The sequence below is a fragment of the Podarcis gaigeae genome (assembly GCF_964106915.1).
Source record: "Podarcis gaigeae genome assembly, chromosome: 1".
Lineage (NCBI taxonomy): Eukaryota > Metazoa > Chordata > Lepidosauria > Squamata > Lacertidae > Podarcis > Podarcis gaigeae.
The window spans coordinates 59,923,086-59,943,619 of record NC_139678.1 but is presented as its reverse complement, the minus strand read 5'-3'; the positions used below and the strand labels follow the sequence as shown (position 1 = coordinate 59,943,619).

The 20,534-nt window shown below is 40.0% G+C and overlaps 1 protein-coding gene and 1 long non-coding RNA gene across 19 annotated transcripts in view; one reads left to right on the top strand and one right to left on the bottom strand.

Annotated features, from left to right (window-relative positions):
• The window catches only part of NAV2 (neuron navigator 2), a 555,491-nt gene that overhangs the window by 176,342 nt on the left and 358,615 nt on the right, over positions 1-20,534 (bottom strand). For 13 of the 16 annotated variants that reach the window (XM_083748518.1, XM_083748520.1, XM_083748503.1 and 10 more), the window contains 2 exons: positions 19,964-20,081; positions 8,442-8,494 (listed from right to left, as the gene is read on the bottom strand). In XM_083748518.1, coding sequence (XP_083604644.1) covers positions 8,442-8,494; positions 19,964-20,081 — 171 coding nt within the window. Of the gene's footprint in view, positions 1-2,454; positions 3,087-4,498; positions 4,715-8,441; positions 8,495-19,963; positions 20,082-20,534 lie in introns of those variants that run through there. The other 3 variants (XM_083748508.1, XM_083748510.1, XM_083748509.1) reach the window with 2 other exon arrangements.
• Positions 3,182-20,534, top strand: part of LOC310851156 — a 37,819-nt gene continuing 20,466 nt past the window's right edge. Inside the window, exons 1-2 of one of the 3 annotated variants that reach the window (XR_014567596.1) lie at positions 3,182-3,644; positions 13,020-13,181. This is a non-coding gene — a long non-coding RNA (uncharacterized lncRNA). Of the gene's footprint in view, positions 3,984-13,019; positions 13,182-20,534 lie in introns of all 3 variants that reach the window. The other 2 variants (XR_014567597.1, XR_014567598.1) reach the window with 2 other exon arrangements.

The following is a 20,534-nucleotide window of genomic DNA, read 5'->3' as shown; positions in this document are numbered from 1 at the left end:
AAAATTCTATCTCTGCGCACGCCAGAGTAGGCATACAATCATGCCTTCTTCTCCCAGCATATGAATGGCTATCCCCAGATATGCTATTGTGCCCATGTCTAGCTTGCAGGCTTCTCACAGACATCTGGTTGGCCACCGTGAGAACTGGATGCTGGACTAAGTGGTGGGCCATTGGCCTGATCCAACAGGCTCATCCTATACCCTTACATGTTCCAGTGGGTTTGTGCACAGGTCCTTACCCTCTTTATAAAATGTCTTCTTTACTAACTAGTAAAGAGGAAGAAAGCTCAGAAAGGTGGACTAGTTACTGAAATCCATCCCAGCCAGATTTATTCCAGTTCATTTTGTGTTTATACACTCCACCCTGGGGAGAAGAAGCAATCTTCCTTCACTTCCTTTTGTGGCCACCCTTTTGCTCTCTGCCAGGATCCATTTCCCATATCTGTTTAAAGTACAGAAACTATTGTCTCACAACAAATATAACTGATCTGTAGAAAACATAACCTGAAAATAGAGACAGTGCATGTGCTTTTGTAAATGAGGAAAATATTTAATAAAAAGTATCCTTTAAAAAGGTAGGGAAACAATTTAAAAGTATATTTAAAATGAGAATGTCAGCATCTTACATTTTAAAAATGTGAGCTGGATTTATATGCAATACCAGAATCATCACTAGAAATGAATATGAAAAATACCAAACAGGAAATGGAAAAGTCTGGCTGAATGTGCTGAAATCACTGGGCTTAGATCTTTCAGCTGGATACATGCATCCCATGTATGCTTTTCTTCCAATTCCCATCTGTGTCCATTCCACTACAACTTGGAAGAAGTCTCTGTCTCAGTTTTGATTTTTATACTCCCTGCTATGCATTTCTAAGATTTTGTACTAAAACAGCCCCACAGGATTTTGTTGGCCCCACAACTGACAAACCTGCTGTGTTAGAAAGACAATGGAAACACACTCAGGCTTATACAAGAAAGTAGGAAAATTTGACTCTTTAGCCCATGGGTAGGCAAACTAAGGCCCGGGGGCCGGATCTGGCCCAATCACCTTCTAAATCCAACCCGCAGACAGTCCAGGAATTAGCATGTTTTTACATGAGTAGAATGTGCCCTTTTATTTAAAATGCATCTCTGGGTTTTTTGTGGGGCATAGGAATTCATTCATTTTCCCCCCTTCAAAATATAGTCTGACTTTCCACAAGGTCTGAGGGACAGTGGATAGCCCCCCTGCTGAAAAAGTTTGCTGACCCCTGCTTTAGCCCTTCACAAGCTATAGCACATAGAATTATGGGGTTGAAAGGTAAAAGCAAAGTCTGAAGCTAAAACAGACAGGAACCTATAAACTGCCTTATGCTGTGTTAGACCATGGACCCTCAAGTCCGTAATTGTCTACTCTGAGTTGAAGAAGCTCTTCAAGATCTCAGCACAGGTCTTTTCCCATCACCCACTGCCTGGTCCTTTCAACGGTTTGCGCCCAGGACACAGAGCACACAAAGCTTGTGCCCTGCCACTGAGTTGTTATAACAAATGTGAACCATTTGTGCAACCATACAAGAGAGCCACACACCTCCCAAGGGGTTGCAAACACATTTCCCTCCCAGATCACAGGCATTTACTGCAACATACACTAGTGTAACACTTGGAGCCAGTTCAGACTATCGTAGTTCATATCAACACAGGCCTTCAAACTGTGGTTTAATATCCTGGTTTGTTCTGAAGCTGGTAACCATCGTTTCCTGTTTTGAATGAAAGGGGGAACTATGGTTATTTAGATGCTTCCTGGTTTTACTGCAGCTCATGTGAAGGGGGGTCACAAGGGCAGGAAAACTGCTTTTGCATATCTTGGTTTTGCAAGCTAAGATAGACTTGTCCAAATGCTTGATGTAGCTTGAATACCAAAAAAAGTGTGAAGCAGTTCAAATTTAGAATGTAGCTCAGAAAGTTTGTGATATGCAGAGGAATCCTACACTTGTGTACATTACTGGTCTTCTAAGGAGAGCATTTGACCAAAATGCGGGAGGCAGTGGAAGACAAAAGTGCCTGGCGTGCTCTGGTCCATGGGGTCACGAAGAGTCGGACACGACTAAACAACTAAACAACAAGAAGGAGCATTAGTTTGCATAGGATGGCAGCCTTGGATATACAGTGGTACCTCAGGTTACATACGCTTCAGGTTACAGACTCTGCTAACCCAGAAATAGTGCTTCAGGTTAAGAACTTTGCTTCAGGATGAGAAGCGAAATTGTGCTCTGGTGGCGCGGCAGCAGCGGGAGGCCCCATTAGCTAAAGTGGTGCTTCAGGTTAAGAACAGTTTCAGGTTAAGTACGGACCTCCGGAATGAATTAAGTACTTAACCTGAGGTACCACTGTATGTAAAATTCTGAACCATTCAATTTTTTACAAAACATTCTAGAAAAATATGTAAAGTAATCAATGCAGAAAGACCCTTACTGCAAAGCTGAGGAGATCTCTATTTCTCAGCACAGCAACAGAACAGAACAATGGTACTAAATTGTGGCCAAAAGTGTTAAAAGTAAATTGCAAAGTAGTAGTAGAATAAGAAGACTCCTTCCATTCAGAGGCTTTAGAAGTTTGGAAAGATAGAGAAAGGATATTATTTCTGCCTTCAATAGAATGCCAATTTCAGGTGTGAAAACCTCAGTAGTAGGTACTCTATAAATAGAGGCATATTTAAATAGTCAGAGCAGCCTAGGTGGAAGCAGTTGTATAAAGAGTTCTGCCATAAAATTAAATCCCTGTCAAGGTTCCCCCCCTCACATTCTGATGTGGCACAAAGAATTGCAGGCTGCCTCGCTGTATATTGTTTAACAGACTATAGAAATAATAGGGTTCTATTAATATAATCCAGAAACCAGAGCACACATTTGGAATTAGAAAAAGGCAATTCGGACCATGCAAGCATAAGCATTGTGGATCCGTCTACATTACAAAGAGCTGTAGCCTCCACATTTTTACTCAAGAAATGCTGTGTACAGGGTTAACACTTTCCTTTCCACACAAACAATGGATGGAATTCAACATAGCACTAAGTGGGGTATGTGGGATGAAAGCATCCCAAATGCTAAGTGAAGGGTTATAGCATTCCAATACAGTACTCTGTGATGTCATACACCTTCTGCCAGAGACAGTTATGGCAGTTGGTACAGTGATGGCAGTTATTAACGGTCTTTTCGAGCAGCTGAGAAGTAGGTCTGTTCTGTTGTGCTGCTGTCTGCTTCAGAGTTACCAGTAGTCTGCAACAGTTTTTGTCTTAGATACCACTCTATGTAATATGAATTAGTAGCATAAGTAACACCTGCCTGTCTTGTATCTTTAATCCAACAAGTGCAAGTACACTAAGTAAAAGTTATTTGTTATTTGAACTTTAAAAGAGAGTTTCTTGTGTATTTTTTAGGGAGGGAAAAGGGAACTAATTAAAGGGTGAAACTACCCGGTCTCTTCCTTTTGCATAGCTCTGTAAATGGGAACTAGAATCAAATTCCCACAGGGAATACCTATGGGGAACAAGGTCTGCTCGCACAATGGGACTTCCCTCACTGCCCTCCCCAATGCCCTTGTAGCTGTTCCAGAAATCTCCAGAGCAGATTTAAGAGAGAACAGGAGGAGGAAGGTCTCATTCTGTGAGTGGACCACATTCCATGAATGCCACAATTTAGTGGAATCCCACCTCTAAGGCTGTAGGAGTTGCTAGGAGACCCCTGTTTCTCTTGCAGAGCTGCAATTCCCAAGATCCTGGGCAGAGGGATTGGTGCTGAATATCGCAACTCTGTGAGGGGAACAGTACCCTTAACAAACTACACTTCCCAGCGTTCTTTGGTAGTTAAACCATGATAGTTTAAAGTGGTATGATATTGCATTAAATGTATAGGTCAGATGGAGCCTTTTAAAACAGGGATTAAATCACAGACCTACGGTTCCCAGCACCCTCAACAAGCTACAGTTCTTGGATTCTCCATGAGGTGAAAGTGGTGTAAGAGTGCTTTAAAATATGGTGTAAATGTGACTTCAGGCACTTAGCAGCAACTGTGTCATCTGAATTATGTTTGAAGCAGGTCTAGGTGTAACGCAGGTGGCTTATAAGGTATATTCTTGTAATATTCAGAATGCCGCTTCTCCTTTCAAAGAGTATATAGATGTACTTTCAAAGAGTATTTTAACGTCCCTACTGTAGCTAAAGATGCTATGACCATACTAAAAACTTGGAGCCCCTAAAGCAAGTCCCATTGAGTTAAATATGGCTTATTTCCAATTAAGTTTGCATAGGTTGCAATTTTACAACAGCTGCTTGGTTCAGAATACTACTGCCAGCCTCTTGGCAGGGGCTAGTCATTTGGAGTATGTGACTCCACTGCTATTTAATCTGTGTTGGCTTTTGGTATGCTCAATTCAAAGTGATGGCTGTTACTTTTAATATTCTATATAGTTTCAGTCTGGGATATTTGAAAGACTACCTTCTCCCACATTACTCTCCCACCTGTGGAAACTATGCTCTCATCTTTCCCCTATCTGAGATATGTTTAGTGCATTCATTGGGACAGGGGCTTCTCAGTGGTGGTGCCTACACTCTAGATCTCACTCCTCAGACGGCTCATTTAGCACTTCCCCTCCCAGCTATCAAGAAGATTGGCAAAGCAGTCTTGTTCAGTCATGCTTTTTTGTGCTGTTTGAGAACCAGAGTTTTATTTATGATGCTGCAGTGTTGCTCATTTTAAAAACTGAGGTTACTGTTATTGTTTTCTTATATTTACAAACTGCTTTGAGAGGACATGCTGGGGTGAAAGGCAGCATATATATATATATATATATATGCATATATATATATATATATATATTTGCAAATATATATGAAGTAAATGACAAAGTTTTAAGTATATTGCCCAGGGTAAGTGCCCAAAGCATATAATGTGACATTAACTGAGGATGGTTTTTTCTGGGCAGGGGGTGGTTGGTTACTACAGCTGTACTATTGCTAATGCTTCTAAATACATTCCTGTCTAGAATTTGCAGGGCAAAAAAAAAAGTCTCTGATGCTTTTGAACTTTTTGTTGCCCCCTCTGTGATTCCCCTGTAACAGTTTTCAAAGCCAACTAAACCCTTGGTGTTAGGAAGATGAATTTTATTCTCAATCTTAAAATTCTCCTGGGAGGGTTTCATTGTAATAGTTAGTACAGCTGGCTACATTCATTCAAACTGCCTCTTAAAGTCTTTAGGGTGTGATATTTCAGTAATCCCAAATTGAGATTAAATGAAACAAAAATTGGTGAGAATGTACAGCCACAGAGAAGCCAAAGGCACCCTCTCTATGAACATCCAGGCTCAGCTCTGCACAATTTAGATTCACCACTTTACCACAAGCACCACACAGTCACCACAGTTATTTCCTGTTCTTATTATAAGATAAATTTGTGGTTTCTTTGTCAAGGCTGCATTTCTTTCTGCCTGTCTGATATTACTTCTTGGATGTTCCACAGCTTCTTTCACTTTCCTCTGGCTACATCTCTCTTTCCTATCTTTTGGTTCAATTGTTCAATCTTTCATGCTGGCCTGATACAGAAGTAGTGTTAAACTATGTGCTCTAATGAACGTTCTATCACCATTAAAAGCAAGCTTTACATCATTTTCACTCTAGGTATCATTCGGCCTGTTTTATCACCTGTAACTCCTCAGAGTACTAAGGAGTAGCACAGGTCCTAAGCACAAGAAGGGGCACTGGGGAACAATTGTGTCAATGGCCTATCACATTTTACCATTCCAAGGTGACATTAGAACCTCAACAAATTATTTATTCACTTATTTACCACTTAAATCCCATTCCTGTCAAAAAATTCCTAGAGTATTTAGGAATCCAACAGATTTCATGTGTCTCCAGAGGTGGACCATCTTAATGGAGCCACAACTTAGTGGAGGAACTGCCTTGTTGACCAGGAAATTGTCTGACTATGACAATGGGATTATCTCACCTCCTCCTATCTCCACACCATCACATTCATATCAGATGATTCAAAGACTAAGGGCAAGCAACAAAGTCCCATGGTTGTCATGAAGGCCATGAAATCTTGAGCTGGATAATTAACTGGCAGTCTCAGTGTGAATGTTGAAGTTCCCCAAGACAATGGTCCTGAAGTTCTTCAGCATCATGCCTGAGACCACCTCAACCAGCTTCACTTTCCTAGGGTTAAGAATAACACCCAATGCTTTCTGGCTGTGTTAGTTTTCAAAACTTAATCATTATTATTTTTATTTTTTAAAAAAACCACTTTCATTTTATTAGCAGAACTTAAAACCATCATAAAAACCATGAACCCCAAAGTCCTAGCTCCATATATTGAACATATAGTTCATTTATTTGAAATAGTTTTAATCCAGCCTTTATCAATACATGACAATAGGATGGGGTGCAATCACTTAAAAATCAAACATACAATCAGCATGCACCAAGATAAAGGGACCAGACAAAATCATAACCAGATTGGCAGTAGCAGAAAAGTTAACAAACAACAACAAAACTGGTCAATTTATTTTATCAGTCCTGGTCCTGAATGGGGTAACTGTGCCCCTGAAGGACCAGGTGCGCAGCCTGGGAGTCATTTTGGACTCACAGCTGTCCATGGAGGCACAGGTCAAATCTGTGTCCAGGGCAGCTGTTTACCAGCTCCATCTGGTACGTAGGCTGAGACCCTAGCTGCCTGCGGACTGTCTCGCTCTGGTTATCTCCCACTTGGACTACTGCAATGCACTCTACGTGGGGCTACCTTTGAAGGTGATCTGGAAACTACAACTAATCCAGAATGCGGCAGCTAGACTGGTGACTGGGAGCGGCCGCCAAGACCATATAACACCGGTCTTGAAAGACCTACACTGGCTCCCAGTACGTTTCCGAGCACAATTCAAAGTGTTGGTGCTGACCTTTAAAGCCCTAAACGGCCTCGGCCCAGCATACCTGAAGGAGCGTCTCCTCCCCCATCATTCTGCCTGGACACTGAGGTCCAGTGCCGAGGGCCTTCTGGCGGTTCCCTCATTGCGAGAAGCAAAGCTACAGGGAACCAGGCAGAGGGCCTTCTCGGTAGTGGTGCCCGCCTTGTGGAATGCCCTTCCAGCAGATGTCAAAGTGATAAACAACTACCTGACATTCAGAAGACATCTTAAGGCAGCCCTGTTCAGTGAAGTTTTTAACGTGTGATATTTTACTGTATTTTTGGTTTCTATGGAAGCCGCCCAGAGTGGCTGGGGAGGCCCAGCCAGATGGGCGGGGTATAAATAATAATAATAATAATAATAATAATAATAATAATAATAATAATAATAATAATAATTATTATTATTATCATCATCATCATCATCAAAGCCCACTGGAATAAGTTGCTGTTCAACCGTCACCTGAAACTACTCAAGAGATGGCACCGGAAACTACTCAGGATTGGCACCAGTCATATACCTGGGGGGCGGCATTCCATAATCAGGGTGCCATTGCAGAGTAATCTTAGTCTCTGGTTGCCACATAACTGATGTCCTTTGGGTGCAGAACAACTTAACTTTAATGCCATTAACTAAAGACAGGGCCTTCATTGAACATACAAGGGATAGGATAAAGCATTTTTTGAATCAGCCTTTAAGATAAAGGAGGTTATTAATGTTATGTTTTTGATGGCTCAGCCAGCTGTACCATGTCATATAGTAATGTGACTTTAGTTCATCAATGAAAACTTCCCAGCCCTGGATGGAATTCAACATCACAGTATTACAAGCATTCCATTTGCATAAGGATATAAGCTTGCCAGACAGAATGATTCCCCTTTCCCTCCCGTCATGTGCTGTTTTTTTGAGTTATTCCCCCCCCCCCCGAGTCTACTTCAGAGGGAATAGGGGGTGCACACAGGGGAAGGAGAGGGGGGAAAGCTCCATTGTGCAAGCATATAGCATAGGAAAAATGTATAACTTTTAAGCGAACGGTTCACATAACAAATATCAATGTAATAAATGCATTACATTGATGTATATTAAATGTTTGCATACTTTCCCCATACTATTTTTAAATATTCTATAAAATGAATTAAAAACTCTACGTCCAATACACTTGCATTAATATTCTAAACTGTGCTGCTAAACAAGCCTATACAGTAGGGGTTGCAGCTAAGATTCAATCACAATGTGTGAATAACAAGTTAATAAACAGAAGATGCAATTATTGTAATTAATTTAATGATTTCCATTTGATCTGATTTGATATATTGCATGGCTGTGCAATAAAGCAAGATTGGTTGATTGATTAAATGTTAAATATGCCATCATGTCTGCAGCTAAACCCAAACAGGTTTCTTCAGAAGTAAGTCCCACTGAGCTCAAAGAAACTCACTTCCTCTTAAGTATGCCTAGAGGAAAACACAGCGAAGACAAAACACATTTAATTTTTCACTTACCATTTGAGATCTATTCTTTGGACAGCCATTGATGTCTTCGATTTTCTCATTTGCTAAAAATGAACAGACAGAATTATTTCAAAACAAAACCGATTGTAAAGACACCTGGTGCAGTTATTCTCAGAGCACTTGTTGCAACTAAATCAAACAGCCTAGAGCTATGGTTGCCCAATCAAAACAAATGTGTGAAACACCCAGAGCCATCCGGTGAAATTCTTCTTCTGAGCCATTCCTCTAGAGACAGCTGGAGAAGGTCACCACCATTTCAAAAAGAGACAACTGGGCTGACAGCAATTCTTAAAGTGATGGGTAATCTTTGCCAGACCGATTGTTTCAAATCTGGAAGCCACATCACTCTTTATGCATGAGTGCATGGCTGGTTTGCTTAATAAGCCATGCAGATGTACAAGTCAGATGTAAATAAATTACATTTTTAAAAAATTCTCATTTACTTTACAAGCAGTGGGTGAAGTCTGTTGTTGATGACACATTTCCAAGATCTAGCAACTAACCTGAACCTACAAAGTATAAATGCACATGGTGCAAATATATTCTGCTGCTGTGCAATTTAGTCCAGAGGTGCTGATGATACTCAATATTCTGAATCACAGGACTCCACAATTCCTTGACTCAATCATCTTTCTCTCCCAATTCTTTCAAAGTATTTTGTGCCATCATAGTTGTTGGGACAGTGGCAGCATATGAATTAAAGGCAGTTGGGAGGCCAAGACTCTGAGGCCTACCCAGTTGATCCTATGAATTGTCATAAGGAACTGAAAGGCTGTGGGCTGGTAACTGAAGGGGTGTTAAGTTAACATATCAAGATAAATCAGGAATGCTCCCACTGGCTACACCCCAGATGCTGATGTCCACCTGAACATGCCTCCAGGTGGCTACATATCTGATTTTAGTGAGAAAGTGGCCTTGCATATGTGTGGCATATGGCTCCTCCATAACTCTGGCCTGTGCAGCCAATCTAGTTTACCAGAAAGTTGTAACCCCTAGTACGTTGTACATGCAGAAGGGCCCTCTTCCATTACTGCCAGATGTGCAGCCACTGAGAGCCCAGAGAACACGCTGGAATCAGGAGGGGTGGCCAGTGGGCACACTCCCACTCACATGGACATCCAGTGACTCAACTCACAAGTTTCACACAGGCCATTAGTGACAAAACATTGGCTTCATTCACACATCATAGTAAGCCGCAGTCTAAGAAAAACTATGGTTTACCACAGTGGGATGTGCACACTGGTCAATCGTGGCCACTTTGCTCCTCTCTGGAGACAGCTCAAAAACAAACTGTGGAGTGGCTGGCTTACTGTTCTGTGTGAACCAGCACTTGAGGCTTGTTTCTCTTGAAGTCAAAGTTTGTTCTTGGCTTCGTGTTGTGTGGGTTCACAGGTAGTGGTAAGCCAAACACTGTACAGTGGTACCTCAGGTTACATACGCTTCAGGTTACATACGCTTCAGGTTACAGACTCCGCTAACCCAGAAATAGTGCTTCAGGTTAAGAACTTTGCTTCAGGATGAGAACAGAAATCAGGCTCCAGCAGCACGGCGGCAGCAGGAAGCCCCATTAGCTAAAGTGGTGCTTCAGGTTAAGAACAGTTTCAGGTTAAGTACGGACCTCCGGAATGAATTAAGTACTTAACCCACTGTATTATTTGTTTTCTGGCTCTGGTCAGGGTAGACCAAAGCAAGCATGATTCGGCACCATGCACCAGCACTCCACTCATTCGTGGTAAGCCACAGGTTATTTCTAGCCATGGCTTACTGTTACAAGGAAAGAGGGCAGTAGGTTAGCCAATGGCTTCAAAATGGGAGAGAAAGCAGAGAAAGAAATAGTAAGAGTGGTAGACAATTATTTTAATATTCCAGATGGCTCGAGAGATATATCTTGCTCAAACAACTTCATCTAAACCATGTATCTTCAACCTTTTCAGACCCAGGACCCACATTTAACCCAAACATGCATTTGGGACCCATTTCTCAATCTTTTACCATATAGCTGTATGGTGGTAGCCTTCTGTGACCCACCTTGCATCAGGGTACATGATCCACCAGTTGAAGACCAGTGATTTACACTATAGGTATAGGTTTGGATTTTAACTGCAGTCTTTCATTTTTTTTTATAATATTTTTTATTAGTTTTATGAAATACAGAAAAAAGAATAAAGAGCATATTATAAAGGTAGAAGAAGAAAGTTACAAATTTTTCTTACTCTTTTTTCCAAATCTATTGGACTTCCCCGCGTCCTCCCAACCCTGCATTCTCTGTGATGCATAACGTCTGCAATTTGTTAACTTGTTTCAATAACTTATTGTATCTTCCATTTTATCATGTTACCCAATTTCAAATATATTATGGCCCAAATCATGTACGTTTTCATTTTAACACAATAAAGTTGTTTCATTATTCTATCTCTGACTCCTTGTACCTTAATTTCCATTTCTTTAATTTAACATTACTGAAGCTAGAATTTCCTAAAAGGTGCGTTTTTTAACATTCATACAACTTATAATGTTTTTCCAAATAGTCTTTAAATTTTCTCCAGTCCTCCTCGAATGTTTCTTCTCCCAAGTCTCGGATTCTGCCAGTCATTTCGGCCAGTTCCATGTAGTCCATCAACTGCGTGTGCCATTCCTCCAGTGTGGGTAAATCTTGTGTCTTCCAATGTTTTGCAATCAGGATCCTTGCTGCTGTAGTAGCATACATAAAAAAGGTTCTGTCCTTCTTAAACACTCTCTGGTCCACCATGCCCAGGAGGAAGGCCTCTGGTTTCTTAGGTAAGGTAAATCTAAGTACCTTTTTTAGTTCATTATGAATCATTTCCCAAAAGGCCTTCACTTTCGGGCAGGTCCACCAGAGGTGAAAAAATGTCCCTTCCGCCTCTTTACATTTCCAGCATTTATTATTAGACAGGTGATATATCTTAGCAAGCTTGACTGGGGTCATGTACCACCGGTATATCATTTTCATAATGTTTTCCTTCAAGGCACTACATGCCGTAAATTTCATTCCGGTGTTCCATAACCTTTCCCAGTCTTCAAACATAATGTTATGCCCCAAATCCTGCGCCCACTTTATCATGGCGGATTTGACTGTCTCATCCTGAGTATTCCATTTAAGCAGCAGGTTATACATTCTCGAAAGTAATTTACTTTTTGGTTCTAACAGTTCTGTCTCTAGTTTCGATTTTTCCACCTGGAATCCAACCTTCTTGTCTACTTTAAAGACCTCTTGAATTTGTGCATAATGCAACCAATCTCGCACCTTGTTTTTTAGTTTTTCCAAGCTCTGCAACCTCCAATTGTCTCCAATCTTTTCAATAATTTCCTCATATTTAGGCCAATTGGCTTCCATATTAGGTCTCTTACGTGCCTTGGCCTCCACCGGTGAGAGCCACCTCGGAGTCTTACTCTCCAATAAGTCTTTATACTTTGTCCAGACCATTAAAATTGCTCTCCTGACAATGTGGTTTTTAAACAGTTTATGCACTTTGACCTTGTCATACCACAAATATGCATGCCACCCAAAGGCGTTGTCAAACCCTTCCAGATCTAGGACATCAGTGTTTTCCAGTAAGATCCAATCTTTCAACCAGCAGAAGGCTGCGGATTCGTAATATAACCTCAAGTCTGGCAGGGCAAATCCCCCTCTTTCTTTCGGATTTTAACTGCAGTCTTTCAGACACAAGTACAGCATATCATCCAGTAGAACACACTAGTCCCCTACTTTTAGGGCAAAAAACTATCAGTTTAAGCAGCATAGTATACAGATATTAAACAGATCTCTGTGCATCAGCTCTCTAGCATAACAAGAACAAAATAATTGCATGGCAGAAATATCTACATTCGCAAACAATATTTCTGTTTTCACCCACTATACTACATGCTACACATACATAAATATGGCAACTGGGTGAAAACATGCCTTAACAAAAATAATGGTCTTTTTAAGTACTCATTCCATACATTCTCAGATGATGAATTATGGCTTCTTTCTTCTTCATGTCAAAAGAGCAAATTAAATGGCTTAACTCCACATTAAAGCAGACTGGCCTAACTTTTGCTTCTCATACACTGAGCTGATCAAAAACTGGAAGGCAGCCTAAAAGAGTGCTTTTCTTCAACTCGTTGGTGACAGGCACATTCCAAGACTACTAGCTTCTACATGGAGACGCAGAGTATTAAATGTATATGGCAACATCTCCTCTATGCTATAAGCGATAGCGAAGTATTCCTGAAATAGCTTTGCTGGGCAGCTGCTGGTTTCTCCAAACTTATATATAGAAATGATAAGTCACCAGCAAACAAAATCCCTTACATCTGCCAGCAGCATTTTGCAGGCTGTCTGTAGGTAGGATGAACCTTGCTTGGTCCTGCTTTTGCATGGATCATACCATATTCACAACTAGATAAGTACATGTAGGAGGGTGTCTATCCATAGTTAGCAGAAAGTTTTATCAGACTACCATGCTCCCCACTTCCCTTCAATCATAAAATACAACCATATGCCATGAAAGGAGGGGCTTTCAAACACTAATGTCGTGTTCAATCTGTTCCTTTCCCATGTAGGAGTCGGGGGTGGAATCCAAAGGAGTGAGAGGATGGAGTACGAGTAGTGAAAGCACTAAGACCAGGCAGTCAAAACCATGGCTCTCCTCTCACAAAAAGAAAGGGGGGGGGGGACATGAGCCATGAGCTGTGCAGTGTAGGACCTGGAAACTCACACAAGAGGTACTGCTGCATATGAGCCATGATTAATGCTCCCCTGCTGGTCTCAGCAAAGCTTGATGATAACGCATGCTGATGGCTTTGAGATGTGGTAGCAGCTGAAAGCTGTCTTTTGGGTGTTCACAATTCAAAATGATAATCACACTAATAGGGTGTGTTAGGGTCTTTTAAAAAAATGCTCATTCCAGCGAATTTCTTCCAAAATTATTATGACTCTGGCAAGTCCTGGAAGTGAGTGTGTGTGTGCGCGCGCGCGTGCACACGTACGTGCGCACACACTTGCATAAACTGCCTGTTGACTTGGGAGATATAGCTTGAGCAAGAGATTTGTCATGCTGTTCTGATCCATCTACACACTTCTTATATTCTTCTGGAGGTCATTTTGCTTCTTTATAAAGTGCCCTCATTCATAAAGAGCTGCATTATACATTTCATTCACATTAAAAGTAAATTTGCTTTATAGTTTTTTTCTTATTTCCCCCCCAATATGCAGTTTGTATGAAAGTGGATCTTTTCTGTACTGATTAAAAATCCACTTCAAGTTTTCCACAAGCTCTAGTATATCAGAATCTGGAGATGTTCCAATCCAGGTTTTATTGTGGACTGAGTCTTTCCATTGCCTATTAACAAGATTCATTTAAAGAAGAGCTAAAATATGACTTTAGGGTCATGTGTGGAAAGGTTCTAAGTGGTAATTTTGACTGGTATGAAGTGCAACAGTACTAAGGATGTTGGTGAACATGGAGCATACAGTAGTGAGTCAATAGCAGTCTTCTCAAAATCTTGGAAAATATGAAGACATACTGAAAGTTTATGTTCGTGCTGCCCCTGCCAGTTTAATCCTTGCACGTCTCTAGTCATCGTAGAATTGTCCAAGAAAAACAAAACAGTTCTGATTGTCTTTTTTAAAAGAATAACAATACTAGAGACAGGATAACACCCCCTCCTCCCCAAGAAACTTGAACAAGAAGTAAGCTGTTCACTCTTCTTTCCATTCATCACAAAACTGGCAGCAAACAAGAATATTTTCCCTCTTCAGATTGCCTTAAAACAATGGATTAAGTATTGCGAAGTACCTTCGCCAGGACTCCTGAACAAATTCTAGACAAACCATGTTTGTCTGTAGCAAGAAAATTCCAGACAAACCACGTTTGTAGCAAGAAAAAAGGCAACACACACACCACCACCACCACTAAGTAACCCATGGTATTTTAGGTCATGTTCATATATACAGGTGGGGGTTATGTTCTGGGCCCCGACATGCATAAGTGAAATTGCATAAAGAGGGGAGCAGCCTCTAAATGCCTATTTCACCCTCCTCTCCAGCTCTCTCTCCTGCTATCTCTCCAATCCAGACCAAAATATCTAGAGCTCTGGGGTTATCTTTCTGGATGAGTTGTGATGTAGTAGCTTCCATTTCATTAGCTATACTGAAACTGTGATCACAATCACTATAGGTGCATATTATCACCTCAGATGTGACAATGATATTCACTTTGCCTACAGCTAGTATATGGGATACAAATGACTACAATTTTTTCGTGTCAAATTGAGAGATTAAAATAGGAGCAGGTGTGCTTAAAGATGAGTTTTCTTTTTAATGGAAATGGGTGGTGGTGAAATCTTACGTATTAACAATTCACTGTTCTTAAACAACTGAACCCAAACATATTAAAGCAATGAGAAGAAGAAATGGAAAAAGAGAATCAAGTCAAGTGTTCCTACTCTTGAAAATATACAACTTTCTTTCCTGTCTTTGTTATATTTTTCATGGGTAAAAACTATTGGTCTGCACGGAAGGCAAGATTTGGTTTGCATTCTGTTTTGGAAAATGGGTCAGTTCACAAACACCTCAGACAGCTTTGAGTACCACTTGCTTTGCCTTGGGTCTGAAGCCTTGCTTTAGAAAAATCAAAGGTTTCAGATGTATATGCATTGACTAACATGAAGAAATACACAAGGAGAAACCTTTTTACTTTCTTTTCAGAACTAGGTGAACTTTTCAGGAACAGGAACAGTTTCTGAGTTAATGAGGCTGCCAAATTGCATATAAATATGTGTAGGAGGTTTTTTGGTGTCAAAATTTACAGTTTGAGGGTTTGTTTTTAAAGTGAAACTTATAACAGAAAAGTTAAAGGAAGAATTGGATGGAATTTGCAGGCATAGCCACCCCTTCTGAAAAGATGAAGCTTGCCAGGGAGAAGAGTCGGCGGAAGATGATTGGAAGAAATTTAAAGACTATTTACAGAAATATTGCAAAATTAATGAATGTTAGAATGATGTCGGATAGAAATTAAGTGGTTTCCAACTGTAATGCTTTAAGAGAATATGGGGAAAAAAGATTCAGAAATAGGTTAAAATTTATTAATTAGGATTTGCTGAACTAATAATTAGAATTGGAATACAAAAAAGGGAGGTATGAGGAGGTCTGGGAAATAAGGTAATGAAAAATAAGTAATGGAAACTTTATGTTTTAAAATTATTTTTATTTTTGTATTTTTATTATTATTATTGTCTTTTTACTTATTGATTTTTATTGTATTATTATTGAAAACTTTAATAAATATTCTTGAAAAAAAATGAAAAGATGAAGCTTGCTAAATTTCAGGCAAAAGGGTTTTTATGCAAAAGTCTTGGGGAAGTAGATTTTCATACCTAACCCATATGTGATTCTGGGGGCACTTTTTATGAAAATGGCATACACAGCACAGGTAACCCTAGGTTAGTAACTTCCAAAATTTCAGAAAGATAGGTGCGGGGGTTATGGAATTATGGTGAATGAAAACCCATGCAAGACTGTGCTTTTGCTTTATGTTCATTTAACAGTAAGTGGTAAGTTCCTTCTACATTCTATCCCGTTCTGCTGGGACTGGGGCCCTTGGGGATACATGGTAATGAATACCAGAGCCTCTTCCGTTCCAGGTCCGGTTTGGTGGAAGGCAAAGCAAATCAGGACCCTGGGCAGCTCCTGGTAGGCCCTGCTAGTTGAGTTTGGGAACTGATGCATTAGCTGAAACAGAGTCCTCTGCAGGCAGTGCAATATTCTTGTTGAAGTTAGGAAACAAGAATTGTACACCGTGTTCAATGTTTAGTCACACCATAGATTTGTATAACAGCAGGTAATACAGCAGTAAAGGACCCCTGGATGGTTAAGTCCAGTCAAATTTGATTATTAGGTTCACTTTCAGGCTGAGGGAGCAGACAGTTTTCCCGGGTCATGTGGCCAGTGCAGGGAACACTGTGATGAGTGCCAGAGTGCACAGAAATGCTGTTTACCTTCCCACTGCAGCAGTCCATATTTATCTACTGTGCTGGTATGCCTTCAAACTGCTAGGTTGGCAGGAGCTTACCCTGCTGCACAGATTCGAACTGCTGACCTTAGCAGTTTTATTTTCAGTTCCTTTCCTAATTATCACTAACCTGGGATTATCACTAACCTTTTTCACAGCTGCCACAGCTGGGTTGTCATCTTCATCAAGCTATCCACTATGAGCCCAATGTCTCATTCTTGGTCAGTCACCATCAGTTTAGACTCCAATAACCTATTTGTGAAGTTAGGATTTTCCCCCCCCCTCCATTTTTGGGGTTCTGGCGGCTTCATTGATCATCCCTAACTCTAGATCATTTAGGAGGAAGTGAAAAACCAGACAATACTGCTGAGATTCTCATTTTAAAGTCTTCTTTTGACAATGTGTATCTGTATTTTTGTGTGTGCTTAAATTTTGGGGTTAACTTTTAAAATTGGGTTAGGAATGTGTAAATTAATCAGATATTAATATATTAAAAAGTTGTTGGTGAAAGGAACAGACTAGCTAAAGTACGATGGATGTTGATGAAATTGCATATATGTCACCCATGTCCAGGCAATGTGAGAGAAAAGAAGTGAATGAGGTCAAAGATGGACCACACCTGAAGCCTCTTGCTAGTGAAGACCCACTATGTCACTTTTAGTGCTTTTGGCAGAAAATGTCAAATGTCAAAGTTCTTCTCTTGTTCATTCTAATTTGTGCTAATGGACTTCTTGAGTGTTCAGCTCACTGCTATTTCATCCATGTGGGCGACAAGACCATATGGATGGATCACTAAAGGAAATAATTAACTTGACAAACTGGCAAAAGTGGAAGAAGAGCAGGAAACACTCCAGTGCTGTGAGCTGCAGTACACCCCCAGTTTCTGCAGATCGCAACCTGAGCTGATGATGCCAGCAACATATGGAGCTTTTATCACTACAGTACTGAGAAAATAAATATACCCAGCTTATTCAGTTGCAATAATCTTCAAGGTTAACGAGGCCCATGCTATTTAACAAACAAGTGAGGGCTGGTTTATGCAACCAAGTACAACATTTGATTTCTCTAGAGTTGCTCACTGTGCTCCTCATATGGCAGACTGGAAGCTGCATGTACAAACTGAGGCTCAAAAACAACACAGTATACTGAGTGCATAGCAAGCAGTTAAGTGTCCTGCTTTTCTTAAATTAATTACATCTGTAGAGAATCCCTGATTGTTATCAAGATCACAGCATCCACAGAGAGGAGGTTTATCTCCCCCCAGTTCCCCAAGAAAATCTATTCTGGACAGCTATGGGTTATAGTAAAAAGAAGTTTTATTTATTTCATTAAAATTATATACCACTTGATTGTTTAAAAAAAACAACCCTCAAAGTGGTTTGCAGAAAGAATAAAACAATGAAATTATCAAGAAAAACTGTTAAAAGTAACAATTTTAAACCTTCAAAAATATTGACAAATAATAATGAGCCAAAAAAACTGATTAAAACATGTCAACATTCTGAATGTCTGCATAAAAAAGGTAAAGGTACAGACCCCTGACAGTTAAGTCCAGTTGCGAACGACTCTGGCCGAGGGAGCTGGCATTTGTCCGCAGACAGTTTTTCCGGGTCATGTTGCCAGCATGACTAAGCTGCTTCTGGCGAAACTAGAGCAGCGCACGGAAACGCTGTTTACCTTCCCACCGGAGGAGTACCTATTTATCTACTTGCACTTTGACGTGCTTTCAAACTGCTAGGTTGGCAGGAGCTGGGAATGAACAACAGGAGCTCACCCTGTCATGGGGATTCAAACTGCCAACCTTCTGATCAGCAAGCCCAAGGCTCAATGGTTTACACCACAGCGCCACCCATGTCCCAAGTCTGCATAGACTTGCTTAAATAAAAATGTTGTTGGCAGGCACTGAAAAGAGCTGGTGTGTCTTCCTGGCGTCAACAGGCAGAGAGTTCCAAAGTTTTGGTGCTGCCATGCTAAAAGGCTGATTTCTTACAAATACAGAATGAGTATTATGTGGTACCTGTAACACTCCAGATCTGCAGATCAGAGTGGTTGAATCTGAAAATATCTTGCAGGTAAACTAGTCCCAAACTGTTAAGGAGTTGAAATACTAGCAATAGCACCTTGAACTTGACCTAGTGACCAATCAGCAAACAGTGCAGATTTCTGAGTGCAGGAATTATATGCTGACAAGGTCTCACTCCTGTCAACAGCTGTGCTGCAGCATTCTGCACTAACACCAGTTTTCGGGTCAAATGCAAGGGAAGCCCAACATAGAGAGCACTGTGATGATCCATTAGTTCCCATCACTGTTGAACTACTTCTTCATCTTTTACTAAAACTCATAGCTGGACAGGGGGGATTTCTTTTTTTTGGGGGGGGGCAGCAAAGGAGACAAAGGATAAACTTCCACTCCCTGCATGCTGCAATCTCAAAACCAAACAAACAATCCGCACTGCTGCAATTAATTTATGGAAAAGAAGAAACATAGCATCAAGTATAACAGCTACTTTGGCCCTGACTCTATGAGGAAAAAACTTGGTATTTGAAGTGATATGAAATTTCAATCTTATATTGATTCTGTGATTGAAGGTGTAATTACCAAGTGATGAACTTGAATTTGTGAACCAGAACTTAAGAGTGCAATCCTATGTATGTCTGCTCAGTTGTGCCACTGAATTCAATGGGACATCCCCAGGCAACTGTATAGGATTGTAACATTAGAAATTTACAGTATTTTCAAGGATCTGCTAGTTCTTGCACTTAGATCTCTGCTTTGACTAATATAACCTCTCAGAATTAAGTTTCTTTTTTGTAAAACTGAAATAATAATAATAATAATAATAATAATAATAATAATAATAATAATAATAAAATTTATGAATTGCTTCTTATGATGCATCTCAAAGCAATTTCACAATCCAGAATAGAAATGTTAAGAACTCTGTGCATAAACACTACAATCTAATACCCACTTCTGAAGCCAAAACTACAGCAGACAGCTAGCTAACTCATCAATTATTTCAATATTAATCAAAAAGAAAAGAGGAAAGAATAAAAAAAATGGAATGCTCAGTAGCAGTTATTTAAAAATCCAATGTGACTATCATAAAGTTTGTCATCAGCTTCTTTTGGGCTTTAGTTGTGTGCATTATATACTGCTTTGACAGATCTTTTCAGCAACAAATAATTGCCACAAACCATTCCCATGATTCTTTTAAAAATCCAACTAATAATAACAGCATGCATGCCCATAGCACTATCTATATCTATATGATTTTTAGAAAGATTTTTTTCAGATAATTATTATTATGAATGCTTATCTAACTTTCTAAGCTATTGTGCTATGATTTTATGTGTGCACTGCCTTTAAAGGGCTGTTTTGGCCCTGCAAAGCAGCACAAAAATATTTCATTAAACATATTTGCTTTTTCACAGAAAAACTGCTCCTGATGAGACGATTGTGGCTGTGATATAACAAAAGGCAAACTTACTTACCTACTACCTGGATGATTTCAGCCAGTAAAACTCCATCAGTCACATCTTGTTGCAGATCTTTTATCAAACGTTTATGACCAGATTTTGCTAGATAGTGATTGGCCCAGTCTGTATAAATCTGTAAAAAGCAGAGAGGGGATTAAAAGATACGTACTAATCACAGTGTCTAATTGGCTTTTTAAACCATAATTTTATCAAGCAAGCTAGCTAAAGCTAACCACCAAGGTTTGCAATCCCTGGACTATAACGTTTCTCGTCTTTTTCCCTGAGCTGATTGAAACAAAGTTAGCAACATTAAAATTCAAGGCATTGTGCTAATCAAGTATTCAGCTTATTATAGCAGGTCTTTCTTGTATAGAGAAATTTGACATCAGAGCTGGAGGAAACTAAAGAAAGCTTCTAAACATGCTAAAGCCTGAATGGGTTATCAGACATGGAACTAAACAGTCTGCAAGAGAGACTGGGCTGAATTTCTCTATTTATGCTAAAGAATTCAATGTCCTAGTACTGAAAAAGCTGAAGCATATTTTTTGCAGCAAACGTTAGACATTTTTACATTTAAAAAATTCTG